This window comes from Arachis stenosperma, chromosome 7 (genome assembly GCF_014773155.1).
Source record: "Arachis stenosperma cultivar V10309 chromosome 7, arast.V10309.gnm1.PFL2, whole genome shotgun sequence".
Classification (NCBI taxonomy): Eukaryota; Viridiplantae; Streptophyta; class Magnoliopsida; order Fabales; family Fabaceae; genus Arachis; species Arachis stenosperma.
The window spans coordinates 81,056,750-81,074,432 of record NC_080383.1 but is presented as its reverse complement, the minus strand read 5'-3'; the positions used below and the strand labels follow the sequence as shown (position 1 = coordinate 81,074,432).

Below are 17,683 nucleotides of genomic sequence, written 5' to 3'. Positions count from 1 at the left end.
ATCCCCAGGAACACCTAACGGCCTTCGAGGCCAGGATGAACCTGGAAGGGGCCGCCAACGCGGTTTGATGCAGGGCCTTCCCGGTAACCCTAGCCGGGCTCACGATTAAATGGTTTAACGCCCTCCCCATGGGATCTATAACTGGCATCCACGATATCTCGCGGAAATTCATGGCCCATTTCACCACCAGAATCACAAAAGCCAAACATCCCATCAGCTTGATAGGAGTTACCCAGAGACAGGATGAGTCCACGAGAAAATACCTTGACGGGTTCAACGACGAGTGCTTGACGGTCGACGAACTCATGGACTCAGTCGCAAGCCTTTGCTTAACTAACGGACTCATGAACGAAGACTTCCGGAAACACCTCACTACCAGACCAGTGTGGACCATGCATGAGATCCAGGGCATCGCAAAGGAGTATATAAACGATGAAGAGGTAAACCAAGTTGTAGCTGCCAACAAACGGCAGCACGGCAACATACAGCACCTCGCCATAACCCCCCACCAAGAGAAAACCAGAAGGAACATCCCAAAATGGCAAACATAAACCGACCTCCCAGAGTTGGAAAATTCTCTAACTACACACCTCTGACAGCCCCGATCACCGAGATATACCACCAAATAGTAGACCAAGGTATCCTCCCGAAGGCCCGACAACTTAAGGAAAGAACGGGTGGCAACAAAACCCTATACTGGGATTACCACCGAGGATACGGACATAGGACACAAGATTGTTTCGACTTAAAAGACGCTCTCGGACAAGGTATATGAGAGGGCAAGCTCTCCGAATTCGCCAAAATCATCAGGGAACCAAAACGCGCAGAAAGAGACAGATCACCAGAGAGAGAAGGATGCAACCCGAGGACACTGAGACAAGCCCCCAGGGAAAGCCCAGAGACAGACCCGACCATAGTCATAAACGTCATCATAGGCAAAGACACCCTGGAAAAATTGAAATCAGCACTCAAGAAGGATCTCAAGATCTTAGCAGTCAAAAACCAAACCCCATCTGTCCCCACCAGTAAGGCAATAACATTCTCCCCCGAGGACTACCAACATGACACTTCGGTGGAAGAGCCCCCTTCGTCATCTCGGCAAAGATTAAAACCGAGCTAGTCAGAAGAATACTGGTGGACACCGGAGCGGACTGCAACATCCTTTACAGAGGAGCCTTTGACAAGCTCAGACTCTGCAACGACAACCTCCAAACACACCGCAACGGAGTCCCGGACTCGGAGACAACTTCCTCAAGCCAGACGGTTCCATCGTCCTTCCCCTTACCATAGGGACAATAAACCAAAGGAAGACAATCCTATCCGAGTTCGTGGTCCTCAAGGACTCCACCGCTTACAATGTTATCCTCGGAATAAAAACAATCAACGACCTCTCTGCCATCATCTTCACAAAATTCCTCCTCATGAAGTTCACCACAGAGGTCAGCTCTATCGGAACAATCCACGGAGACCGAAAAATCGCAGTAGAATGCGACAACACCAGCCTAGTCCTACAGAAGAGATATTACGATGCGGCTGACATATTCTTAGCTGACCTCGATGCCTGGCAAGACAGACAACCTAGACTGGAACCAGAGGGAGACATGGAAAAACTACAAATAGGACACTGATAAACCACTATTTTATGGTTTATCTTGTGCTAATTTGAGTGGTTTTTATAAAGTCTTTGCACACTTATTCATACTATTTGCATAGTTTTACATTTTCCCTTCTTAACTTTGTGATATGATTGAGAACATGCTTCTTTGGCCATATATTTGCTAATATTAATCCTCTTATTACCATTAGATGCTGTGATATGTGCGTTAAGTGATTTCAGGGATTACAGGGCAGGAATGGCTTAGAGGATGGAAAGAAAGCATGCAAAAGTGGAAGGAATACAAGAAACTGAAGAAACTGCTAATGCTGTCCAGCCTGACCTCCTGGTACTAAATCGACCATAACTTGAGCTACAGAGGTCCAAATGACACGGTTCTAGTTGCGTTGGAAAGCTAACGTTTGGGGCTTCGCAAATATATATAATTTGTTATAGCTGCCCCGAAGTCAGGTGACACGAATGCGTGGATCACGCGGACGCATGACATGGCAAAATCCCAATCCACGCTAACGCGTAGACGACGCTTCCGCATGACTTTGCAGTGACCTGTACGTACCAAAAATCGCTGGGGGCGATTTCTGTGCTGTTTTTGACCCAGTTTTTGGCCCAGAAAACACATATTAGAGACTATAAAGTGGGGGAATGCATCCATTCATCAAGGAAGCTAATAATTCACAATTTTAGGATTAGATGTAGTTTCTAGAGAGAGAAGCTCTCTCCTCTCTCTTAGGTTTTAGGATTAGAATTTCTTTTAGTCATTAGGATTGTTTCTTCATACCAGGTTCAACGTTCCTTTAATTTTATTTCTACTTTTATTTATTCTATTACTTTGATTTATGGATTCCTATGTTTAATTTGATTTTCTATTTAATATAACTTGAGGTATTTCAAATATATGATTTTAATTTAGCTTTTTACATTCTTAGCTTGTGTTGAGTAATTGCAGACACTTGAGTTATCAAACACCTTGTTGATTGAAAATTGGAATTCTTTGCTGATTGATTTGGATTCCCCTAACTCTAGTCTTTTCTTAGGAATTGACTAGGACCTGAGGAATCAAATTGATTTATGCACTTAATATACCTTCATAGTTAGAGGTTGACCAAGTGGGAGCAAAAGCCGATTCTCATCACAATTGATAAGGATAACTAGGATAGGACTTCCAATTCTCATACCTTATCAAGAGTTTTTATTGTTATTATTCTATTTCCTCTACAATTTACTCTTCTTATTTCTCATCCCCAAAATCCCAATTTACACAACTCATAACCAATAATAAATCATACTTTCCTGCAATTCCTTGAGAAGACGACCCGAGATTTGAATACTTCGGTTTATAAATTTTACTGGGTTTGTTACTTGTGACAACCAAAACTTTTGCACGAAAGGATTCTCCGTTGGTTTAGAAACTATACTTACAACGCGATTATATTTGTGAATTTCTTTACCGATAGAAAATCCGTTCGTCAGACACACCAAAGAAGAATCACTTTCATCAACAAGAGCCTCCCATATGACCTTAAGGAAGATCTCTCGCGCCTCCTAAGACAGAGCAGAGACTTGTTCTCATTCACTCCCCCCGACATGCTAGGAATATATCCCGACCTAATGTCCCACCGACTAGCCGTAGATCCCAAGGCCAAGCCTGTGACACAGAGGAGACGAAAAATGTCCCCCGACCGAGCAGCCGAGATCAAGAAACAGGTCAAAGCCCTCCTCAAAGTGGGCTTTATCAGGGAACTATCCTATGCGATCTGGCTAGCTAACATCGTGCTAGTAAAAAAAGCTAATGGAAAGTGGCGGATGTGCGTCGACTACACGGACCTAAACAAAGCCTGTCTAAAAGACGCCTTCCCCTACCAAATATCGATGGGCTGGTAGACACTGCATCTGGTCACCAATATCTCAGCTTCATGGACGCATATTCTGGGTACAACCAGATACCCATGTACCGACCCGATGAGGAGAAAACGGCCTTCATCACCCCCCAACGGCACGTACTGTTATATAGTCATGCCCTTCGGCCTGAAAAACGCTGGAGCCACTTACCAAAGGCTCGTCAACAAGATATTCCAAGGCATGTCTGGGACCAAGATGGAGGTCTACATAGATGACATGCTCGCCAAGACTGAATCTGGTAAACAACCTTTCGGCGACCTTAAGCTCGTAATGAACACCTTAAGGAGGCACAGAATGCGCATTAACCTGACAAAATGCACCTTCGGAATGGAAGCAGGAAAATTCCTGGGGTTCATGATCACACAACACGGGGTAGAGGCAAACCCCAAGAAGTGTAGAGCTATCCTCGAAATGGCAAGTCCAAAAAATCTCAAAGACATCCAGAAACTGACCGGCCGACGAACCTCCCTATTCCGTTTCCTCGGTGCGTCGGCCTAGAAGGCGATCCCCTTTTTCAAACTTATGAAGAAAGGAACTCCTTTCAAGTGGGATATAGAGTGTGAAGGGGCATTCCAACACTTCAAGAAAGTACTAGAAGAACCCCCCATTCTTGCTAAACTCCAAATGGGAGAGGTCCTCTACCTATACCTATCCATAACGAAAGAAGCACTTGCGGCGGTACTCGTCCGAAAAGATGAGAATAGGGCCTATCGGCCTATCTATTTCATAAGCAAAGTCCTCCAAGACACGGAGTCACGCTACTCCCGCCTTGAGAAACTCGCTTTCAAACTCCTCACAGCCTCCCGACGTCTTTGCCAATACTTCCAGGCTCATCCCATTACGGTCCGAACTGACCAAGCGGTCAGACAAGTCCTACATAAGCCCGATCTGGCGTGGAGAATGCTAGCATGGTCCATAGAACTATCCCAATTCCAAATAAAGCTCGAACCTCGGACCGCGATCAAAGCACAGGCCGTGGTAGACTTTATCGCCGAGATGACTCTAGGAAACCCCGCCACAGAAACTTGGAAGCTGCACGTAGACGGTTCATCCAACACCACTTTTGGGGGAGCCGGGGTGATACTCGAAAGCCAAAACAGGATCATGATCGAACAATCCGTTCGGTATGAGTTTCCGGTCTCCAACAACCAACCAGAACACGAGGCTCTCTTGGCCTGTCTGACACTAGCCAAAGAGGTCAGCGCAAAAATCTTGGAGGTATGCAGCAACTCACAGGTAGTCAGCTCCCAAATTAACGGAGACTACCAAACACAGGACTCCCTACTCCAACAATACCTCAACAAAGTAAACAAGTTAAAGGAAGAATTCGATCATGTAACGATACAAAACGTCCCCAGGGAACGAAATACAAGGGCAGATCTACTCTCAAAACTGGCCAGCACCAAGCCAGGACAAGAAAACCGGTTGCTAATCCAAGAATCGCCAGAACGTTGTCTGTATCAACCGCCACTGGCTAACCGATCTCCGACCATAAATCATGGATCTCCCTTATCCTACAATACCTCCTTAACAGAGTACTACCCAAGGACCCTAAAGAAGCAAATCGGATAAAAAAGGAAGCCGCTAACTACACCGTCGTGACGGGACAACTGTACAAATGAGGATTCCTGCAGCCCTTACTCAAGTGCGTCAAGCATGGGGACACGGAGTACATACTCCACGAAATTCACAAAGGCTGCTACGGCCACCACATCGGAGGCAAAACCTTGGCCCAGAAAGTTATCTGGGCTGGATACTTCTAGCCCTCGGTTATCAGGGACTCCATACAGTAGGTAAAGAACTGCAGCAAGTGCCAGATACATGACGACTTCCACCAAGCCAACCCACACCAGCTCAACATCATAACGGTAGACCGACCATTTGGAACATGGGGCGTCAACTTCGTCGGCCCTTGTCCCACGGCACCCGGACAACATTGGTACCTCATCGTCGCCATCGACTACTACTCCAAATGGATCGAGGCCGAACCCCTGGCCTCCATCACAGCAACCCAATGCTGAAAGTTTTTTTGGAGAGACATAATAACCTGGTTCGGGATCCCCGAGATCGCAATCTCGGACAACGAAACCCAATTCACCGATAAAAAAATTTAGAGAATTCTTAGAGGGGCTGCATATATCCCACCGTTTCAGCTCGGTAGAACACCCCGAGACAAACAAACAGGTGGAGTCGATGAACAAGATAATAGTCAAAGAACTCAAGAAACGATTCGACGGGGCCAAAGAACTATGGGCCGACGAACTCTGGTCATACCGAACCACACCCCAGACGTCCATAGGGGAAACCCCGTTTCGCTTAACATATGGCGTAGAAGCCATTATCCCAGTAAAAGTCGGAGATCCAAGCCCTAGAAGAACGATCGGGGGCAACGACGAAGAGGCAGAATAGGACCTCACATACGAAGTGAGAAGCATAGCCCATGTGCGAGAGCTAGCCTTAAAGCAAAGAATCGGTCTAAGGTACAACCGCGACGTAGTCTGACGGGAATTCACACCTGATGATCTCGTCCTATGATGAAACGACATTGGTGTCCCCACCCTTAAAGAAGGGAAACTCACCCCTAATTGGGAAGGCCCATACAGAATCAAGGCGACAATCGGGAATGGAGACAAAAAGTCAAATGACTCGACGAAACCAAGGTACCGAGAACATGGAATGCCGCCAACCTACGACGGTATTACACTTAAGAAAACGTAGGTTTAAAGTTAGCCTTCCCTTGTACTTTTTTACCTCATTAATTAATTAAATGTTTTTTACCGGGTACTCTTTCCCGCCCACACGGAAGGGTTTTAACAAAGCCCGGTATTTTAAAATAAAGTTTATTTCACCTCCTCCTCTCTATTTCAGAAAACGATAAACCCCTTCCAAAAAACAAACGGCCACCACCAGGGACTGATCACCCCCGGGGCCAAAAAATGGATATCCACACAACACGGACAAACGGCCTAACGACGACCTACCCCTCCACTATGAGTCACACAAAATGACTCAAGAATAACCGAGGATGGTTGAAACACGAAATCCTTAATTGGCCCGAACGACCTCAAACACAAATTCGATAAAACACGAAAGTATCACAACATGGGCAAAACGGCTAATATACCAACAAAAGTCACAACACATGGCTACACGGCCAAAACACCAACATAAAATTACAAGTTCTCAGAATACAACCAAAAGATACAATAAAAGCCTACTGGAAATCGAAGATCTGGCCATCACGGACAGTCTTAAATGCCTCCATCACGGACACGTCTACGTTCGGCGCAGGACCGAAGCTTGGGCCCTCATCGTCTCCTCAGTAGCAGCGATAGCGCTCTTTACATCCGCCAGCAGTTCCACCTTCTCCTTCTTCAGACCCTCGGTCTCGACCTCCAGAGCAGCAACCTTGGCCTTCAAAATATTTACCTCATCAAGAAGCACGACAGCTTGAGATTTGGCGTCGGAAGCCCGCTTTCGCTCCCCGCCCAGCTGAGATAACAGAAAAGTCTCAACCTCAGACAGATGGAGAAGCTCGGCCCCAGCGTCCTCAGAATTTTTGACAACCTTCTCCCTAGCCGAATCCAACGCCGCAAGCTGCTCCTTCACCTTTATCACCTCAGCTTGGGACTGACACAGCTTCTTATTCAGAAGACCCACCTGAGACATCATGGGCTCGGCCTTCCGAATGATCACAGCGAAACAAAGAAGAGCCCGATAGACCGACTTCGCTTGAACAGCAACGTCACAATCATGAAAGAATTTCTCAGTTTCAAGCATAAGGTGCTGGTCAATGAAAGCCGGAGCATCAAACCTCCAGTCCATCACGGAAGGAACAGAACCCCCTTCCTCCTCCAGAATTTCACTACTAACCTCCTCCGGCCTTTTTCGCTTCCGAGAAGCACCGGATGCCAAGACCACGACTACCTCCTCATCACCCCCAGAAGTTACCAGGCCCGAAGCAACGTGAACATCGCCTCTAACCTCGGGCGCGGCTACCTCTTGAGACACGGCACGAGAGTCATCTGCAGGTTGGGACGAAGGAGTAGAAGGGGAAGCCTCCGAAGCCATCTCCCGGTCCATGGCAGCCTTCAACCTCGCCAAAGTGGTCAAACCGCCAACCATCTCAACTGAAAAGAAAACATAAGAAATATAAATCACCAAATCAGGAAGACAAACAAACAGAAAGGACAACAGAAAACACCTAGAAAAGTACGGAAAGCCTCTGAATCCCCCATAACATCACGAGGATGAAAAGGACACTCCCCAAAGAGGTGCCAAAGTACATCAGCGATATCCTGATCCTCTGAGGACAACCCCTCATAAGTAACCTTTGTTAGATACAACAGACCGGCACCAAAATTCCAGTAGGTCGAAAACCGACACTCCCCCTCTAGTGTTAACCAAAAAGGGTGCTGCCCCCGAGTAGGGCGTACCTTAAGAAACTCTCTCTTAAAACCGTGAAAGAAATCCTCATACAAACCAAATATACGATGATGCGGCTGAGCTCTAAAAGACATGTATCCCTTCTTGTGCTTCCCCTCCTTAGTCAGAAGAGTGCACAAGAAAAGGAAAAGGAAGACGTTAACCAAAACGGAAAGCTCCAAGTACTCGCACACGAGCTCGAAGGAGCGAACGGCCGCCCAACTGTTTGGATGTAACTGAGACGGGACGATGAAACACCCACTCAGCAGCACCTGAACAAAGGGCGAGAACGACAACCGTACGCCGAGCCGCGTAACATAAACTCGTATACCCACATCCAGTCCAGAACGGTCGGCGAGTCTAAATTCAAGTAACAAACCCTTTCGTCGACCCCGGGGACAACGAGCTCATATTGACGCTCGACATCGCCACCCCCGAAAATAGCCCCCTGGTCACGAAGCCGCCGGAGATCTGCCTCCGTTATCCGGGACGGCGTCCCCCAAACATCAGAGATCTGATAAACGAAATTTAGCATGCCGAATTAGAATCTAAAGATGAATATGATCGTGAGTATAGTCTAATCGACACTTAAATTTCGTACCAAACAATCCTACAGTCTATATCCGAGAGTACAAGTCTCCCGAGTCGTCCTCCCTTGGAATTGCCAAAGTGTGCATCTTATTGATTAGAAAGCCTTGTTGGGATTCTTTGAAGGTTTTAGCAAAGTAATAGGAAACAAACAATCAATCATTAAAAGACTTGGCTTAGGGTTGGCATTAGAATTTCTATCCCTATAGTTCATTCAATGATGACAACAATTAGGCCTTGCCTTATTTAGTTACCCCCTAGGTATAGAGGAAAGTCAAATGAAGATAATCAACTTGAGTCACAAGTTCTAGCTTCACCTCATGGGAATCTAGCTTTAGTGCACTCCAAATCAATTAACAATCCCTAATTTCAAATCAACAATGGACACAACTATTCAACTTCTTCTAATGACCCAACCCTATGCCATGTGAGAAATTTCTACTCCATAACTAGTGTTGACATTTTATCAAACATGTGATGAGCAAGAAAGAAAGTCATAGTAAAATGAGAAGAAAAGTAGAATTAAAAGTATTGCAACACAAGGAACTAACAACAAGTATCAAAGAGCAACAATGAAAATCAAATTCTCAAAGTATTGATGAAATCCAAAATTACAAAGTTTGAATTCTAGATCTATGAGAATTGAGCAATTACAACTACTACTTGAAATTGGAGAAGAAAATCTATGACATGAACAAAGTAAAGTGAGAATTGGAATGGATCTCACCAAAGAGTGATTGAAAATTCAGAAATTGGATGAAGAAGAACCCTAGTGAGAGCTTGGGATCTCTCTCTTCTCCTCCAAGAGTGTAACTAACTATCCCTCAAAAAATATCTAAAATCTAAAAATGAACTAAAAACTCCTTAACCCTTGCTCCTTTGGTTTTCTTAAGCTTTTCCCGCCAAGGCATTCCCCAAAAATGGGATTCCCAACTAACTCCACGCCTAAGTCACGTGGCTTCTTAAAAAATCATATTCGAACATCGGCGCGCACGCGCAAGGTACGCGTGCGCGCCACCGATGCACCTTGTAATGTACGCGGAGGCGTGACGTACGCGTGCGCGCCCATGAAGATCATGGCTTAGCCGCTACGCAAGCCGGCTCGTGGCTTGGCTCTTGGCTTCGACTTCCATCTGCTCTATCCACGCGGACGCGTCAAGTGCGCGCACGCGCCCATGCTGAGATATCCAAGGCTTAATTCTCATGCTCCCTTCCTTTGCTCCCATCCTCCTTCTCTCTTCCGGACCATCCCTGCCCTATATTCTGAAACCACTTAACACACAAGTCACGGCATCGAATGGCATCAAGAGAAGATTAGAAATGTATCTATTTTAGTGCAAAATAAGCATGTTTTCATCCATGGGGCAAAACTAGGAAAGGAATACAAAATCTTGTATTTTCATATAGAAAGTGTGTGGAATCATTGATAAAACCCCTGAAATCAACACAAGATAAACCCTCAAAATGGGGTTTGTCAACCTCCCCACACTTAGATTCTAGCATGTCCTCATGCTTAGAGGAATGTAAAAGAAACACAGAAGACCGAGGGATCACAAAAGTATAAGACTCATGAGGTGCAACCTAGTTATATGAATGCAACTATGACTAATGCTATTATCTACTTGGTTAGGAACAAATCAACCTTCCCATGATATATGCGAGCATATGGGACACGATGGTGGTCAATGTATGGGACTTGCCAATTTTAAGCGTCAAATGCGATATATGCAATTGCATGAGGAATGCCCGTGAGAGCCGGGAATCAAGGAATTGAGCATCGAACCCTCACCGGAAGTGTTTACACTCTAGCCACTCGGTGTTTGGGGTTGATTCACTCAATTCTCCCCTAATCATGCTTTCCAAGATTTGTTTTTCTTCTAACAATCAACAATTATTCAATGCACGCATACAATTATCATGATGTATTTTCTTTAGGTTGTAATGGGGCTAGGGTTGAGGTAGGATGCGTATTTGGTCAAGTGAGTTTGAAATTTGAATCTTTGATAAGCTTAAACTTCACACCTAACCTATATAATAACCTATACAATTAAGTGCTAACCTAGCTACCCATCCTTCACTTTTCCACATACTCATGCACTTTCTTTCCACTTCGCAACACTTATGCATTGATTTTATTGAGCTATACTTTGCTTTGGGGCATTTTGTCCCCTTTTTATTTCTTTCTTTTCTCTCTTTTTTTTTCTTTCTTTTTCTATATATTTTTTCTTTCGCATATTTATTTCTTTTTTTTTCTTTTCTTTTCTCTTTTTTTTTCATTCAATTTTTTTCCTATATACAAGAACATCAATGCATAAGGTTTTACATTTGATCAATACATGAGTATGTACCCAATTCCCAATATTTTCAATAACAATCAAAATACCCTTTTATTCGCCCAATGTCCCAAGGTTCCCACACTTGAATGATACTCACACACTCTAGCCTAAGCTAATCAAGGATCCAAATTAAGGACATTCATTGTTTTTCCGCTTTAAGGTTTGTAATGTGCTAAATTAAGAACAAAGTGGGATAATTGTAGGCTCAACTTTGGCTAACAAAGGAAGATCAAAGGCAAGGCCATTTGGGTAAGTGGGCTAATGAAATGATGGCCTCAATCATATAAATGCATGAATACACAGAATACTGGACACAAAGAATCAAACAAATCAAGGATTACCATCATAGAAAGAGAATAATGCACACAAGAAGGAGAATAAGTGGTTATAAGATGTAACCACATCATTAGGCTCAAATCTCACTTGCTTGTGTTCTTAGCTCAAAAACCATGTTCCAAAATATAATTCTTCATGCAAATTTGGCATCAAAGTATTTTAAAATTGGCAATGCCACGGTTGCCCCAAAGTATTGGTTTCCTAAGAAAGAGTTTCATTGTTCCAACCAAGTAAACTTATCATGCTAATGGTGTCACTAAAACCTAATCATGCAAACTATCCTAATTATAAAGGAGTTCAAGGAACAAGAATTTATTTGGATGTTACCTACGGAGATCGGTCGGCCGACCTCCCCACACTTAAAACTTAGCACGGTCCTCCGTGCTATAGGTTAGGCGTAATGGGTGGTCGAGTCCCGAGTGTCCCTCATCTCCAATGTCATCGGTATCCCCGCTTGAAGTTGTGGTGGATGTGGAGATATCTGGCTCCTCCATAGGTGGTGTGACTACGCTTAGAAGTCTCTTCACATGAGCATATCGGCGTTGGTTACGCCTCTCATAACGGTCCAATTTCTTGTGAAGGTCTTCAAGGCGTTGGGTGGCTGATTTTTGTGGTGTAGATGATGTGGTAGTGTTGCGAGTTGGTGAGGGTAGGCCAATGTCCTTGGTGAATTCCGGAGGCTTGAGGCATCTCTTGGTCGGAATAACATCACCTTCGACCGGAATTGAGGTTCTCCTATCTTTAGCCTCTCGGTTGACGCCAGCCTTTGCAACTAATTCGGTCACCATAGCGGGGAATGGTAGATTTCCCTTGGTATGAATGCGCCCCATGGATTGGCGGATGGCATGCAAAATGTCGACCGGTTTCTCGGTTAGGATACACCATATCAATAAGGCAAGCTCGGCGGTAATGGATGACCCATGGGTGCTTGGGAGCACGTAGTGAGCTAGAATTTGGGCCCATGCCGTGGCTTCTTGAGTAAGGTGGCGGACGTCTAAACCTTTTGGTCTTTGCTTTATGGTCCCCCGAATCCAATATGCGTCGGGTAAAGCAATTACACGGAGGATCGCGTCCCAATCGAATACACGGTCATCGCATGTAGCCAAGACTTCTTGGTAGGCATCATATCCATCCGACAATTGCCCAATCCCAAGGACTTCTCGGATGGTTTCCACTGTGACTGACACTTGCTTCCGGCACACAAATATTGATGTGAGAAGGGGTGAGTGGTAGTTGGAGTAGAATTCCACCACCCATGAGAGATTGGCCTCCTTTGGTTGCCTCAAGAGGAACCTCCAATGCCTCCGGTCAATGCATGGCATCACAATCGAATTGAGGTGAGCCGGTAGGACTAGGAGGGGTTTCGGGTGATAATTTCTTTCAATCATTCTTGAGTAAACAAGTTCGCAGTAGCGGTTGGGGAACTTGTTTGAATCCTTTGGAGGGTTGTCCTTCTCTAGAACATCAACGGGGCCCTTAGTCTTTTTTAAGAGTGGCTTGGCCATTAGTTCTTGACGCGCTTTATTGGAAGCTGGCTTCTTCGGAGCCTTCCCTTTGTTCTTTTTGATTACCATCCTGTGATGTCAAAGAAAGGGGATAACGTCAAACTCGAAGAAGCGTAATTAAATGTGATGATGCAATGAAAAGTTATGCCATAGAGTGTGGGTATCATTATTACATGACAGCTGCAACATGTAGTAAGATAACATGTGAAGAGCAAGGCAATTTAATTGCATGTGGTACAAGGGTAGTTGAAGCATGCAAGTAAGAAGCATGAGAGGCATACACCCTTAAAGACCACAAGCGGAAAGCAAGTTAAGAAAAGGTGAGTGAATGGATTGGGGAATGTGGGGATGCACGCAAAAGTGATTAGTTGAGAAGCAATGTAGTCAAAATGAACTCAAAACTCAAGTATGCCTTTCGTCGAACACTTGGCGTGCATCCTATTTGTAGTATGTGATTAGAAGAAGGTGAAAGCAATGTGACATTCCACAATCCATTATTAATGACTACAGTGCACAATGGTTGTAAGAAAAATAAGCAACACAACTCATCTACTAATGCAAGTGAATTTGAGACCCAAATGCCCATGAAGAGTTAAATTGAAAGGGAGAAAAAAACAAAAACATCCTAAAGAAGTAACTAAAAAAAAAGAAGAAAAGGAAAGAAGCTACCTAAAAGAAGGTGAAACTAAATGATTAAGAATCAAAAGAGATGGTTGGAGTAAGAGGGTAGCTTAGTATAGTACCTTGTGAGATGGAGAAAGATATGGAAGAAGAAGTTGTAGAGTGGGTTGATGGAGAGTGGAGAATTAATGTGGGGCCACCGGAGGTAGGTGGTAGAAGGTGGTTGAGAAGCAGGAATGGTGGTGGGTGGATGGGTAGTAGAAGGGATGAGAAGAGGAAGGAAGGGGAAGAGGAATGAAGGGGGGTAAGTATGCCCCCTTCTTAAGTTGGCGCCGATCACCCGCGCGTGCGCGCCAGGTGCGCGCTCGCGCGAGAGAGCAAGGCGCAGTGGGGGTACGCGTGCGCACCTTGCGCACACGCGCCCATGCATTTGGGCTGGTAGCATAGGGGTGGCATAGAGGTGGCACAACTCTCTGCACGAGGTACCAGAAGTTGGCTGCATAGCTATTGGCGCGCGCGCGCACGGTGCGCGCACGCGTCAACGTGGTTATGCCCCAGGCATGAGAAGGGCCTGGGGTGGGCCTAACTCTCTGTGGAGTGGCCTAGAGGAGAGTGCAGAACAAGGGGCGCGTGCGCGGCTAAAGCGCGCGCGCACCTCGTGTGGTTAGTGTATGGACGCGTGCGCGCCAGGTGCGCGCACGCGGCAGAGGTGCTGGGCTGGTGGCTTAGTGCGGGCCCGAGAGTGGCTTAACTCTCTGGAATAAGTACCAGGAGTGCAAAAGGGTGATCGACGCAGACGCGCATAGTACGCTAGCGCGTCGATCTGCAGATTTTGCCAAGCGCGCGTACGCGCCATGTGCGCGCACGCGTAAGTGGCCTATGCTTCAGGCATGGCGCTGGCATGGTGTGGGCGTAACTCTCGGGTAAATATATGGAGGGGCGTTTGTCGCAACCCACGCGTCCGCGCATGGTGCGCGTTCGCGTGGGTGGTCGCCAAATGCCTCAAGGGCGCGCGCGCCGCCAGGTGCGCGCACGCGCAGAAGGGTACTTTTTCAAAATTTTTGCATGATTTTGCACTACTTATGACATTCCAACCCCCCCCCCCCAAACATCCACTTCAGCACTATAGCAGGGCGTTTTAACTGGATAAACTACCAATGAACTCAACAAATGAAGCAGAATTAGAATTGAAATCTAGCTATCAAACATGAAGTCAAGTGTTAAGCTAGTGTCAATTAAAGAATGATGCAATGGCTATGTACAAAGGAAGATCTTACCATGGTGGGGTGTCTCCCACCTAGCACTTTTGTTTACCGTCCTTAAGTTGGACTTTCAATAGCTCAAAGTTCTTGTTCAAGAGGTGCATCCCTCAAGAGGAACACTTCAAATTCCTTGAAGTTCTTTCTTTGCTCACCATGATACAATTTGAGACGGTGCCCGTTTACCTTGAAAATGTCCGGACTTGATGGGTGGCGCAAGTGGTAGACCCCATAAGGTTCTACTTTCTCCACTTGGTAGGGTCCATCCCACTTTGATCTAAGCTTTCCGGGTAGTAATCTCAACCTTGAGTTGTAGAGAAGGACTAGTTCACCGGGTCGGAATTCTCTTCTCCTAATGTTCTTGTCATGGATGGCTTTCAACTTTTCCTTGTAAAGTCTAGAGTTGTCATAAGCTTCTAATCTCAAACATTCCAATTCCGCTAATTGAAGCTTTCTCTCTACTCTGGCCCCACCCAAGCTCATATTACATTCCTTTACGGCCCAATAAGCTTTGTGTTTAATCTCTACCGGTAAGTGGCATGCTTTACCATATACAAGCCGAAAGGGGCTCATGCCAATAGGTGTCTTGTAAGCCGTTCGATAGGCCCAAAGTGCATCGGGGAGTTTAGTGCTCCAATCCTTCCTATTCGGCTTCACAATCCTTTCCAACACATGTTTGATTTCCCGGTTAGAAACTTCGGCTTGGCCATTTGTCTGAGGGTGGTAAGCCGTGGCGACTTTGTGTATGATGCCATATTTTCTCATGAGGCCATCTATTTTTTTGTTGCAAAAGTGGGATCCTTGGTCACTTATGATTGCTCTTGGGGAGCCAAAGCGACAAATGATATTGTTCCTCACAAAAGAATAAACAACATGAGCGTCATCCGTTCGGGTAGGGATTGCCTCCACCCATTTTGACACATAATCGATGGCTAACAAGATGTAGAGAAAGCCATTGGAATTTGGAAATGGTCCCATGAAGTCGATTCCCCATACGTCAAAGATTTCACAAAAAAGCATATTTTGTTGGGGAATTTCGTCCTTCTTGGAAATGTTTCCAAACCGAATGCAGTGGGGACAAGATTTGCAATAGAGGGAAGCATCTTTGAGAAGAGTTGGCCACCAAAATCCGCAATCAAGGACCTTTCTTGCCGTTCTTTGGGGGCCGTAGTGACCACCTCCTTCGGAAGCATGGCAAGCGTCCAAGATTGCTTGGAATTCGGTTTGAGGTATGCACCGTCACACTATTTGGTCCGCTCCACACCTCCACAAATAGGGATCATCCCAAATATAGTATTTGGATTCGCTTTTCAGCTTATCCTTTTTGTGTTTGTTGAGATTGGGAGGGAAAGTGCGTGAAACCAAATAGTTTGCTATTGGGGCATACCAAGGAACTACTTCCGAGATTGCGTGCAAAGCATCTAAAGGAAAAGAGTCATTGATAGGAGTGGTGTCGCCTTTTGTGTGTTCGAGGCGACTTAAATGGTCCGCCACTAGGTTTTGGGAACCACTCCTATCCTTGATCTCCAAGTCAAATTCTTGTAACAAAAGCACCCAACGAATTAATCTCGGTTTTGATTCCTTTTTGGCCAACAAGTACTTTAGTGCCGCGTGATCCGAGTACACTACAACCTTGGAACCAAGAAGATAGGCTCGGAACTTGTCCAAAGCAAAAACAATAGCTAGGAGTTCCTTTTCGGTAGTAGTGTAGTTGGATTGGGCTCCGTCTAGTGTTTTGGAAGCATAAGCTATGACATAGGGAATCTTACCCTCGCGTTGTGCCAACCCGGCTCCTATCGCGTAATTCGAAGCATCACACATGATTTCAAATGGTTGAGTCCAATTTGGTCCTCGCACAATAGGAGCTTGTGTCAATGCTACTTTAAGTTTGTCATATGCTTCCATACATTCCTTGCTTAGCTCAAATTCCGTGTCCTTTTGTAGTAGTCGAGAGAGAGGTAAGGCCACCTTGCTAAAGTCTTTGATGAACCTCCGGTAGAATCCTGCATGTCCAAGAAAAGAGCGGACTTCCCTCTCGGAGGAGGGGTAAGGTAAACTAGATATGACATTTATTTTTGCCGGATCTACGGAGATGCCTTCTTTTGAGACTATGTGTCCCAAAACAATGCCTTGTTTGACCATGAAATGACATTTTTCAAAATTTAAGACAAGGTTTGTTTTGGTGCATCTCTCTAAGACTTTTTCAAGGTTACCTAAGCAATGCTCAAATGAATCACCATACACACTAAAGTCGTCCATGAAAACTTCCATAGATTGCTCTAGAAAGTCCGCAAATAAGCTCATCATGCATCTTTGAAACATTGCCGGTGCATTGCATAGGCCAAACGGCATACGCTTGTAAGCATACGTTCCAAAGGGGCAAGTAAATGTGGTTTTTTCTTGGTCCTTTAGAGCAATGTGAATTTGGAAGTAACCGGAGTAACCATCAAGAAAACAACAATATGATTTACCGGCTAATCGATCAAGCATTTGATCAATGAATGGTAGTGGAAAGTGATCTTTTCTTGTGGCCGCATTCAACCTTCGGTAGTCTATGCATACTCTCCAAGAATTTTGCACTCTTGTTGCTATAAGTTCACCACTTTCGTTTTTTATTGTTGTCACCCCGGACTTCTTTGGCACTACTTGGACCGAGCTTACCCATTCGCTATCCGAGATCGGATAGATGATGTCCGCTTCAAGTAGCTTAGTGACTTCTTTCTTTACTACCTCAAGAATGGTTGGATTAAGTCTTCTTTGAGGTTGTCAGACCGGTCTTGCTCCTTCTTCAAGAAATATGCGGTGCTCGCATACTTGGGGGCTTATTCCCACTAGATCCGCCAAACTCCACCCAATTGCCCTTTTGTTTTTCCTCAATACATCTAGCAATTTTTCTTCTTGTTGAGGAGTTAGCTCGTTTGCAATTATCACGGGGAGCTTTTGGACTTCATCAAGGTATGAGTACCTTAAGTGGGGTGGTAGTGGCTTCAATTCCATCTTTTTGTCATTCTTTGGAGTTTGAATTTCCGGATGGTTTGTATGGTATGTGGTGTTTAGTTCGATTGGACCTTCATTTGCTTCTTCAACCATGTACTTTTC

General features: G+C 45.3%; 1 protein-coding gene across 1 annotated transcript; it reads right to left on the bottom strand.

The window, feature by feature from the left end:
* Window positions 1-6,698: 6,698 nt before the first annotated feature.
* Window positions 6,699-17,083, bottom strand: LOC130940433 (uncharacterized). Its single transcript, XM_057868563.1, has 2 exons — window positions 16,354-17,083; window positions 6,699-7,644 (listed from the first exon to the last, which is right to left on the bottom strand). The coding sequence occupies exons 1-2, from the start codon at window positions 17,072-17,074 to the stop codon at window positions 6,791-6,793; spliced, it is 1,575 nt and encodes a 524-aa protein (XP_057724546.1). The 5' UTR covers window positions 17,075-17,083; the 3' UTR covers window positions 6,699-6,790.
* Between the last annotated feature and the right edge of the window lie 600 nt (window positions 17,084-17,683).

What these genes read in the sequence shown, in the direction of transcription:
- LOC130940433 (XM_057868563.1), bottom strand. Translation starts at nt 17,074, where the DNA reads ATGCTTGATCGATTAGCCGGTAAATCATATTGTTGTTTTCTTGATGGT. An exon ending in CGGGTTGGCACAACGCGAGG is followed by an intron (nt 7,645 to 16,353) that starts GTAAGATTCCCT and finishes TTTTCTTTTCAG; the next exon opens with TTGAGATGGTTGGCGGTTTG.